The sequence below is a fragment of the Manduca sexta genome, chromosome 11 (genome assembly GCF_014839805.1).
Source record: "Manduca sexta isolate Smith_Timp_Sample1 chromosome 11, JHU_Msex_v1.0, whole genome shotgun sequence".
Lineage (NCBI taxonomy): Eukaryota > Metazoa > Arthropoda > Insecta > Lepidoptera > Sphingidae > Manduca > Manduca sexta.
Window position 1 is genome coordinate 6,382,516 of NC_051125.1, and position 11,996 is coordinate 6,394,511.

At 34.8% G+C, this 11,996-nt stretch overlaps 1 protein-coding gene across 1 annotated transcript; it reads right to left on the reverse strand.

The window, feature by feature from the left end:
- Positions 1–43: 43 nt before the first annotated feature.
- On the reverse strand, positions 44–11,847 carry LOC115441803. The gene is made up of 13 exons (XM_030166714.2): positions 11,583–11,847; positions 9,621–9,795; positions 9,053–9,158; positions 8,457–8,672; positions 7,600–7,828; positions 7,275–7,457; positions 6,119–6,281; positions 5,671–5,762; positions 3,701–3,860; positions 3,260–3,413; positions 2,641–2,845; positions 949–1,122; positions 44–435 (listed from the first exon to the last, which is right to left on the reverse strand). The coding sequence occupies exons 1-13, from the start codon at positions 11,678–11,680 to the stop codon at positions 174–176; spliced, it is 2,217 nt and encodes a 738-aa protein (XP_030022574.2). The 5' UTR covers positions 11,681–11,847; the 3' UTR covers positions 44–173.
- Between the last annotated feature and the right edge of the window lie 149 nt (positions 11,848–11,996).

The following is an 11,996-nucleotide window of genomic DNA, read 5'->3' on the forward strand; positions in this document are numbered from 1 at the left end:
GATGATAAATGGATAATAAAAAAAAAAAACAAAATACGCAAAATAGTGTTTTAGGCGATAAGTATAATATGTTTTATGTCATAATCGTCACTATTATCCAAGTACCCGAGACACATTTAGGTAAGTAACTTCAATGGAGAAAGAATTAAGTCATTGAAATAATTTACACAAATCTAGCATTCGGGTTCCTTTATTTTAAGGTTATCAAAAGTCAACCAAACTTTGTAATCTTCTACGCAAAGTATTAATCCTCCTTTAGTGGTTTTATCTTGTCCCTCTACGTTGCTAGTACATGTCCAGTATTGTTGTGATCTCGACGATCTTCTTTGCCAATGTGCTGTAGTACTCACTGCAAATCCTATGCGATCGGTCCTATTGTCTATGTAAAATACTTTTTCTGGGTATTTAAGTGATATAGCATCAATGCTGCGGATACTGAAAATTTTAAATACGATTTAATAATGCTGTAACATTTCCAGTAGATTTAAGTATTTCTATTTGCTAGGTCAATTAAGATCCGCCTACTGTTTTTAATGTTTCAAGATGTCAAATATACATCTTTTGGCCGCCTAAGAAATTGGTGGTTTGATGAATGACGTTCGTCGCCCCTAAACCCGTAATACCAGGAAGAATCATTGCGGTTCATATAATAATAGAAAAGGGGACGGTGTATTTAGGCCTCTGGAATTCTTACTAACTATTTTCTTAGCCAACAACTGACTGAATCTTCACGTTGGATTTCTATGATTAAGTGGTAAAACCCTGACCGAGCTAGTTCATTTGGCTATAGGTAAATATGTCTACAAAGTTACTCTTCCACTTTCATCCTTACTTCTTAGATACTAGTTCCGGATAAGTAAAAGTTTAACAATCCTTCCAGATGCAATTACCCAATATTTTTTTACCTATAGATAAAGCCAAGCCATAGATTCGTCTTTGTCCACATACCTGTAACCCTTGTCACAAAAAGGTTTCCTACGCAAATCGTGTCTATAAACATCCAGGACAATGCCATTGTCTCGGGCAAAGGATTTGTAAAGGCACCTCTTATCGCCTGGCGAGCGGACCATCATCACTGCTCGTAGAGATTTCTTTCGAGTAACGAATTCGAGCGGTGGCTTGCTGGAAGAACGAATTATTACGAAAGGTGCCACATATTAGACTGTGAAACGAAGAGATAACGCTTGTATTCCAAATTTGGCCAAATCTTAATTCTAATCTAGCAAGGCCCATAGAATATATTTATTTCGATGCAATTGAAAAATTTACATTTGAATGTCAAGGGGACTTAAAATTATCAACTCAATTTGATAATACATACTTATATCATGCCATGTCCAATATTTACTAGGTAGGTATGATGCAGCACAATTAAAAATGTTGGCGATAATAAACAGATCCCTAGAGATAGGTACCTAATTAGTTATATTTTTTAGATTATACCTACCTGTAATGCGCTATTATCATTTAACACTATTTGCGTAATATTTTAACCTAATGTTGAAGGGCGCATAATGACTAATCAAAAATAAAAGTTTATTGCATAATGTTATTTCTTTGCACCGTTCGGAGCAATGTTCTATAATATTTATAAGTGTTAATAAAATAAAAAAGAGTTAGTAGACACAATACATACTCGTGTACCTAGTTATGGGCAAAAATATGCTTTAATCCATATAATATACCTATATATACCAGCAAAACCCAAACTTAAAAATATCTTCATTATCGTTGCTTGCAGTGATGGGTCTACATAATATCACTGTATTATGTTGCACTATATATAATATAATAATATCAGCCCTGTATTATATACTTGCCCATTGCTGAGCACGGGCCTCCTCTACTACTGAGAGGGATTAGGCCTTAGTCCACCACGCTGGCCTAGTGCGGATTGGTAGACTTCACACACCTTCGAAATTCCTATAAAGAACTTCTCAGATGTGTAGGTTTCCTCACGATGTTTTCCTTCACAGTTAAAGCGAACGATAAATTCACAAAGAATACACACATGATTATTTTTTTTAGAAAAGTCAGAGGTGTGTGCCCTTCGGATTTGAACCTGCGGACATTCGTCTGGCAGTCCGTTCCACACCCAACTAGGCTATCGCCGCTTTTGCACTATATAATGTTATCAAAATTGCGTTGTTACGACCATAGACTATAGCATATTTCATATGCTATAGTCTATGGAAAATAGCCATCAGATAACTAGCGGGCAGCGGCTTTCTGATCACGTCATACAGTTACATAAAAAACACTTAGTTTAGTAAAGGGCACAAGTCGAAAAGACAATTGGACGAAAGTGCATAGAAGCCGGATGCCACATGTAAAACCATAGAAAAATTTCATCGTCTTACCGCCATTTTCAACAAACGATTCCAAACGCTTTTTTCGAAATATCTCAAAAATGGACCAATCAGAACAAAGGTTTTTTTTGACATGCTTAAATGAATTAATTTGATTGGTTCATTTTCGGGATCGGATTGAAAATTGAAATTGGGATCTTGTAGAGAGAACGGCTGTAAGGAATCAATCGCGTGAAACACCTACGGCTTGTGTGAACGACGTCAAACTGACTAATTCAATATAGACTGTGCTCACGACTTTACTAGTTACAAATTTTTTTAACTCACCTACCTACTTAAAGGAATCCTGTCTATGGTCATGTACTCCCAATCAGGTAAGAATGGTTGTATCGCCGGTGGAATTTTTATGTCAACTATTTGTGGAGTGACGGTTCTCAGCGAAGCAGCTACCTCGTTCAGTGTTACGAGATCTAATGACATGCACATTAACATGTGCCCTGATGATATTTCCTGTTCAGGGAACGTCGGCCTATCTCCTACAACATCAACAGTAAGTTTGTAGGTAAGTACTGGTAGGTTTTTATGTGATTCTTCAGGTATTTTTTCATTTCGGATATGAGAAGCATACATGTTGTAGGTGCATAACTCGACGCTTTGATCGCAATACAATCTAGGACGGCTCATAACTCATTAAGGGTTATTAATGTATAATATATAATAATATAATATAATTAATATATAATGTATAACCTATATATTGGCAACCCCCAATGCCATTTTTATGGACAATCTTGCCAGTAGTCAACGATTGCATTTTTCAGAAGTAGTAATTTTTTTAAATTCTGTCTTGAAGAAATATGCTTTATATGTAAAAAAATGTATCACGCTATTTCATTTCTAAACCAATGATTGGTAAAATTTTAAATGAAAAACTTAAGCATATCACAAACGTCTCAAGTCCGGAAATCCTTTAACTGAATGAGAGATCCAAAGACCGCCCATTTCATCCGCCATCATGACGCCAAGAGCTGAGGAGCCTGGGAACTCCTCGTCTTCTTGTTTATCCGTGTATGCCACCATTGCGAGATAATCTGTGTAGGTCGGCTAAAAATGATGTTGCGTTATTTTTATAACTTTTTTTTATGCATTAATACTTAATTAACTACATGGTGTAAAAATATATTTTTGTTAAAAAATATTGTTGCGTGTTATAAAGAGCTAGACCATTTTAATAGATTACTATGGTTGGCCAACGCAAGGTATATGTAGATGTCTCAGGGAGAGAGCTGGAGGCTCTACGCGCAACTAAGTCGACTAAGCGACTCTGAGATTGACTGCAACGCAAAGAGCTGGTTCGTTACTTTGAAAAATAAAATATTTATATCACTTGCCCTAAACAAAGGCGACATAGTGTACTGAAGCATGGAATTGGCAGTGATGTATCTATCAGAGGTCTGCCAGCGCCCTGAAGTGTCCGGCGTGATGAAACTAAAGTTGCGGCCCGATTCAAAATATACACCGACATCACTTGGAGGCTTGTATATATACCACCTATAATGCAACATTTATATGGGTTTCTTAAGTTTACAGAAATGGTAGATGCAAAAAATAGTTATTTGCAGATTTTATCACGATTTTTGATATATTTTTACACCCGAATTTGCGAAATCTTTCCAGCCTTCATGGTTACGGGGCGGAATACTGAAGACCGTATTTCAATGTAACTGATACGGCCCAAACGATTCCAATCGCTCTTTTTGATCGATCGCGGTAATGGCCCAATCAGAACAAAGATTTTTTTGACATGCTCACAATGGCTTATTTTAATTGGATTATTCTCGGGATCGGATCGAAGGTAAAGATTGGGATCATTTATTGAAAACATCCGTTAATTTTGTAATAAAGTCAATGAATGTAATAACGCATGTTAAACAAAAGATGCTGAATAAACGCGCAGACAACAAAGATACTGAGATAAAAAGTACGACCATAGCCCATTAAATGTAATATTGATATGATAATAAACGGTTTTAATTTATCTATGACCATTTTTCATGCTAACTTCGTCAAACCCTGTATATTATTATTTATCAGATAAAGGTAATATACCTTAGGCGTATTATGTAGATTAGGCACACCTCAACTATGTTGCAAAAAAATTGTTCTCACCAATCAACAGGTTTGTTGTCATTATCTCTGCAGTGCAAATTAATGTAATTCCAACCTTCAAGATGGTCTAGTCCGTATAATGCAGTTATATAATCACAAGTAATAAGAATATAAGCAAACGACAGCCGCATAATTCAATACTAGACCGTAAATATAACTATTTCACATAAAAGTTATGGATTTCATAGCACACAATTATCGTAAAAAAATTCTAACTTGTTGAAGAATAAGTCAAACATTTTAATATATTTTTTTTTATTATCACTACAAATAAGTACAATTATCTTATATCTTAAACAACGAACTTAACAGTAATTAAGAACGCCAATACCCAAATGAGCGTCTTGATCAAGATGAATACTTAAACTAAACATATACTATAATCACAGAGCATATTCGCTACATTAATCGATTTTTAACGATTACGGTCGTATTGGCACGGTAAAATTATTGTACTAACTTACCTACGTTTATGTATAGAACATTTTGTTATAGCTTAAAAACAATTCATTACGACAACCATAAAGAGGTAAATGTTTTTGGCAGTCGAGAGTAAAGTAGTAAGATTTTACCAAATCTCCACATTTGTGACTATCGTCGTTCTCTTTAAGCCACTCTCCAACTCAGAAAACTACATATTACCCACACGTTGCGACGCGTTTCGTTACATTGAGCGTTGACTATTAATAATTGAATAACAATCCACTTAAGTAAATATTAAATTTACATTTACATACGCATAAAACAGTTCATGCTACTCCAGACGAATGGAGAAACAACTTGATAAAAGTCGGAGGTATTCGGTGGATCTAGGCCGGTTCCACCAGGTCGGTCTAGAAATCTTTGGGGTAGGCTAACTTTCACAATATACATCCTGTGGTTGATGGCGATGTTAATCAAAGTTCTCCCAGAGATTTAATAAACGCGGTAGAGTTGCGTCTGTCATAATTATATTATAATGTTTTGTCTCGCTTCCTGTGATAGTTAAAGTCATCCACTATAGCAAGACAAAACACTGAATAACTATAACAGACGTATACAACTATTATTTGGTAATTTTATAGTACGCTTGTATTGCAAAAAAATCACGCGATATTCAATTTAATGGAAAACACATTTGAAAATGTAATTATCTACCTAATTATAATTCAGTCATTAGCAATTTTCTAAAACTTATTTTACTTAATTACATGTCTGAACGGATTCTATGAGATGTGCGAAGTTGCCCCAGAGTATTGGCCCTGACGTGCAAACTGTACCGCCTCCGCGCGATTCTTGTGGCAGCTGAAATAGTTGAACATATTATAATGACTGCTATATACAAAAACGCTACTAAAAATTTAAAAAAAGAACAAAGAAGAGTTGAATTAGGTACAGTTTAAATACATTTTCTGTTTCGTATGCAATTTTATCATATAATACTTAATTTGTTAGTTTTATTTAAATTAGGTAAATATTTTGCGTATGGTAATGCCCCAAATCCAAATATGTCCATAATCCAAATACCTATAAAACTTTAATTTTATAATAATTGAAATTTTGGTTTAATAACATTACAATACAAACAGCATTGAATTTAAAACTCGAGCTGTTTTGGAGGAATTAAATCATGTAATACCAACTATTAAATTAATACATACCGCTCTATTTATGTCTCCAACGCAGACCCAATAATCTGCCACTTTGGTATCTTGGCTGTTGTGCATTTTATGGGCAACCGCCACGGCCCATTTGGAGTGATCGTTGTGTGATGTGAAAGACATTTTCGCTATGGGGAACTTTAACCGCTCTATGTTTCTGACTCTACGAATAGAACAATAAATATTAAATATCTATTTATCGTGTATGAAAATTGCCAGCAATGCACTGGATATTCTATTACATTATACTGATAGTTAGTATTATGCTTCATCTGACCAATTCTTTTAAATTGACAAAGTATTGCATGAGTAAAATAGTGAGGAAGCTAAATAAATATGGGCTTATTTAAACGAAGATTGTTTGGTTTTCTAGGTCGCAGAGGCAACTATGTTCCTCTGATGAAAAATGTCTTAGTCTTATAATAAAAATGATTCGATGTATTACTTTCTATGGTTTAGCTGCTAATTATGATGGAATACGACCTTTTGTATATGGTAGAGCAGCACTTTACACTACAATCTATTGCATAAATATGCCGAGTTTGCCGACTAAACAAAACTACTGAGTCACCGATGTTACGCGTGTAAACGTACCATAATATGCTACGTTTACACGCGTTTTGAGGCTTGGCAAATTTCCATAAGCACCAAGTCCTTACAGACGCTTGGATGCCATTTACACGCTTGCGAGTGTGTTAATGTGTTCCGGGCAGGCAAACTGTCCAGACAAATATGGCAGACGTGGACGTTAAAGTTGTGTCGGCTATTGCGTATGGACACTAAGAACGCACCAACGTGTAAATACGTCAAAAACGCTTACTGCAAGTTTCTTTTGATCGGTTTTCTAATACCGACACTAGCCCGGATCAGCGATAAGCTCACGCAACACGCTCACGTCAAGCCAAACACCCTATTCACCCGCTTGTGTTTGTGGAAACTTGTCGAGACTTGCCAAGTGTGTAAACGTAGCATTAACTGCTTTGTTGTTGTGTAATGAAGGTCAGTGAAATTGCGAACCTACCGTCAACACTATTCTCCTTTGTCAAAAATTTATAATGAACCAAGCAATAAAGGAAATAACTTACAGCAATAATTTATGCCTTATTTACTCATATATAAAAATATATATATATATATATATATCAATTTTACTTACTGAAAGTTTCTACTGCATTCTGAATCTAACGTGCCTGGACCGTTGGTCCATGATTCTACGAGCAGATCTGATTGGAGTACTTCTGCTACCAAACCACTGTATAAGTCATCGTTGAACATAGCACTCTTGGCAAATGACAAGAATTTACGACCAACTAGGGTTTCGAAACTTTCTATATGGTACCTGAAAATTAATAAAATATAGATATAATTATATCAAAGATACTAAATCCATTTCACCTACACTTTCGGTATATTTTTTTAGCAATTATCTGTGAAAAATTAAAAAGAACAAATTATTAGTATGATTTGAAAATAATACTCACCATGGTGAAGCATCAATTGTCTTATTATGAACAACATCAACTAAATTGGGTAATTCGCTTTCAAACTCTTGAGGTATATTCTGGTACACAATAAGCGGTTCATTGTACTTCAATTGGGTTGCAATTTGGTTCAATGTAGATGTTTGAACCGACACGCATAAGAAAGACTGGCCGTACTTCATACCAGTTGTGGGGTAATCGTATGCACTTACGTTAAAACCGTGGACAACTGAAAAAAGTAAAGAGATATTCATGTGTAAGTTTAAATTTGTATAATAAAATAGAAATGAGTATATTAAGCCACCAGTACATATACAAATTAGATTAGGAAATACTGCATATTTTTTTAAACCCGAGTTTAAATTAGACAGTATAAAACTGTCAGCAACGATATATTTAATTTCCGACGTTAGACCGTTAGATTGATCGTCAATGAAAACAATTAACAGCCGACCAAAAACAAACCTGTGTCATGTCTGTCCGTTTTAAGGGAAACAATATGTATCTGACTAAATCGAATAATGTGAATAGACTTATATAGATAGATTTATATACTGATATATTTTTTCTGTTTTATTAACGTTAACGATTGTAGAAACGTAACTTGGCTGCGATCCTAGGTGTAAAAATATGTAAAGTTTGGCGATAGTAGTTACCTATCTATTTTTATTACGTTTAATTGTAGGTTCGCCCACTATATCCTGGGACAGAACACATGTGACGAAATGTGAGTACCCAGGTAGCATCTCTCCCTACCCTTACGGAGATAAAGAGGTAATGTGTGTGTCTTCAATCATGGTAATAACAATCTCATTTAATCATTTGAACATGGTAATAATATAATAATATAATCTTACGGTCAGGTACAGGCGGGAACCTCGGCACCGAATGCACCAGCCATAACGAAGTGAACTTGTCTCCAAGTATCACGCCCTTGGTGTGCCCGCTCTCTACTCTTGTCTTCATAAACTTCGAGTGCATCTTACACATCTCCGCTAAGTCGTAGTCGTCGTAGTATTTGTCCCCTAATTTAAATTTCTTGAATTTCTTTACGCCAGCTTGTTTCATTTGACCTGGAAGTATTGTGAAAATTAATAAGGATTGAAAAAATGAACATATACCTATTTCAAATCTGAACTATGAGCTCTTAATGATTAACTAAAACTGTATTGAAAATATAAAGTTTTTTTATCAGATGTAATCAAGGAATCATCATTTCACAAAGTGCATGCATTTAAATCAGTGACAAATTATAGTCGGCCTCAAATAAATCTATACATGGATAAGGACCGAATTTATATACGGTCAGTCACAAAAATAGCTAAACAAATTCAAAGTCTAAAATCGCCTATATGCTTAAACTTTGCTGGTATGGAACGTTTTTATCTCAACGTAGACGTTAATTTAGAGCTGACTGTAGGTAAACAAATTGTGTTCTGTAATATTGCCTTACCTCTTTTACTTTTGGAATACATTTCTGCCACAGACTGCAAGATGTCTGGTTGATTTTCTGAGGCTGGCGGTTGATCATTATAAACCAACGAAATTATGTTTTTGTCCTGCAAATATACATAATGAATTCAATCATACCATATTACAGACAGCTAAAAAACTTATAAATGTAAACAGTTTACAATATCTTCATATAAACTTATGCCTTTGTTCGAAACCATTAATTATAATTATAAATTCAATTTAGTGGTTCATTAATTGTTTACATTTTGTTTTGCCTTCCTTGAATACGGTATCATACTGTATGACATCGTAATAACAGAATATAATTATATTTTACTCATGAAATTAAACCTCAAAAGAAACCACATCAAATGCCCTTTTGCTAATATATTTCAGTGACATCATTATAATGGAAACATTGCCATTATTAATTATCCAGGCTTAACCGAGTATAATATAAAATATTGAAAAGATAGTTCTGAAGACAATCATGGCCCAATCTATCCCAGGATCTTTTTCGTACGCTATCTAGGCTGATTAAGAAGACAATTATGTGTTACTATTACCTGATACAAAGGCGCTAAGGTCCTTCCAAGCATGGACCGCGGGTCACTGATAGCTATATCGGACATTATCCATCCCCCTCTTAGTTTGGACGGTGTTAAGTGCATATACGCCACGCCCCTGCGTACAAGGGGATTAAGATGGTTCTTCTCTCGAGGCAACTTGTACATGTAAAACCTGGAATGATATAAAATGACAACCACGATTTAGCTTGAAATGAGGACTGAAACTAGAGACCCAGCGTGGTGGTGTAGTCTCCTCTTAGCACTAATTAGGGGATATCCGAGTCTAGTTGTACAATAGGTACCTACCAAGGCATGTAGGGTAAATTTGACATTGCATTAATAAATGAAACCACATGCTAGTCTTTACCTCTCCTTTTTTTTTTTTTTTTGTTTTCGCGGAGAATGTGCCTTATGACTACCGCTCAGCCTTCGTGGGGGGCGACTGAGCGGTTATGTTGGGGTCACCGTGCCTTACGACCCGACGTTGCGCCGCCCGGAATTGATGTAGACCTTCGGGCGACCGCCGGGCCGAGTCCCTAACCTATGTACAACGCACGGCATACCAACTAAAACTCCGCGGTGGCCCTCTACTAAAACTCCGCGGTGGCCCTCTGTCTTTACCTCTCCTAACATTATGCCAAAAATGTATATATATTTTCGCCAAAATCCCGGTTTTGGTTTGGTATAGTTTGATAATTTTGTTCTTAAGAATATGGCGTGTACGTGAGTATATTTTTGACTTAACGTGTTATGTTGCCACTGCGACAAATTCTCTTAGTACTGGACATTAGAGTGTGTACAATTTTATAATTATTTTTTAAATATTTATTTCGTTCGAATTTTACATTTCTATTTTACATATATACTTTGAATAACTTATTGTAAAGTGTTATTTTCAAGAAGACAAGTAACAGTAGCATGTATTATAATGTCTGAGTATTATGAGCCTTAATATTACATGTCTCAGTATTGTGATGATAAGCGCATGCGTCATCTATTTTTTTGTGACTCAATGCTTTCCATATATATTATAATTCTCTTTGCTCAATGCTCTGGGTAGTGCTGTCAGAGTTATAGGAGTCACTCGTTTTAAAATTGAATATAAAAACAGTTTTTAAGCCGGTGAACTAAATTTATTCCAAGCAGTACCTTCCTGCCCATGCACGGTTACCTACACGGGTTGGGTGTGAATGTTTATAATGCCCATTATGCACAACCGAACACTGTGTAATCAAAATAATAACATACTACAATAATGATTAAGTAGGTATTCAATAACATAGTATATTTATATAACTATATAAGGAAATAATGACCGGTAGGTATGTAGGTAACAAAATAATTTTTCGACCATTTTAAGTGATGTCTTTCAGTAATTTATACCTAAGGAATTACTAACATTGGGGATTTGTTCAGCACATTATAAATAAAATAAAAAATACCGATTATAAAATGGGGTCATAATATTAATTTTGTCAAAACATTTAGTAACAGTGGCTTTAAATATTATTAACGATTAATCAATAGAATGACTAATACCTACCAATTAATAATTGTATCAATTCATAGTCTACTCATCACTAAGAATTTAATACTTAGGTGCCTACTAAATTAAATAGGTATTTATTATCGATACAAATAAAAATCACATGGACAAAACTAATAATATCGACGGTTGAAAGGCTAAATCATTTAGGCAACATTTATTGCGACACTATATTTAATACATATTTAAAATCAACACTTTTTTCTATGTTTTTTCAACTTAGATAATTTTTTTAGAAAAATAATGTCGCAAGTCAATTAGCCTTTTTATCAAAGATATTGAATTCAGACTTGTTTATTGTCAAGGCAATTTTACTTAACTGTACCTAACCGATGTCATATTAATAAAAGGGTCTCCCAAACCCAAAATAATGCCTCGGACAGAATAATAATATAGAGATTTTTTAAACTCACCAATCGACCGGTTCGCCCTTTTCGTTCCTGCATTGCGGCGTCAAACATACACAATAACTTAGCAATAAAGATACAACGAACAACTTTATAGAGCACATAACGTGTTTGTATCTCGGCGACCTCCCACAAAGTAACTAGACACGCAGGAAGTCACTGGCGATTTGTTTATGACGTCATGTCGCTCATAACAAGAACTAATGTATCAAACAACCATTGTTGTGATAACAATAACTATTATTTCCTTTCTAATAATGTACGTATAAGTTTACATATTGGCTATACTGTAATACTGTAGAACAAAGGGAAGCGAATGCAATTTTTGTATTGTAATTGGTACTGTTAAAATGAACCTTATTTATGTGTATTTAAGAACTATACTAACAGAAAATATTTTTTTAGAACGCATAATGAATC

What these genes read in the sequence shown, in the direction of transcription:
- LOC115441803 (XM_030166714.2), bottom strand. Translation starts at nt 11,680, where the DNA reads ATGTGCTCTATAAAGTTGTTCGTTGTATCTTTATTGCTAAGTTATTGT. An exon ending in GTTCCCGCCTGTACCTGACC is followed by an intron (nt 7,829 to 8,456) that starts GTAAGATTATAT and finishes TACTTTTTTCAG; the next exon opens with TTGTCCACGGTTTTAACGTA. An exon ending in GAATGCAGTAGAAACTTTCA is followed by an intron (nt 6,282 to 7,274) that starts GTAAGTAAAATT and finishes TTCTATTCGTAG; the next exon opens with AGTCAGAAACATAGAGCGGT.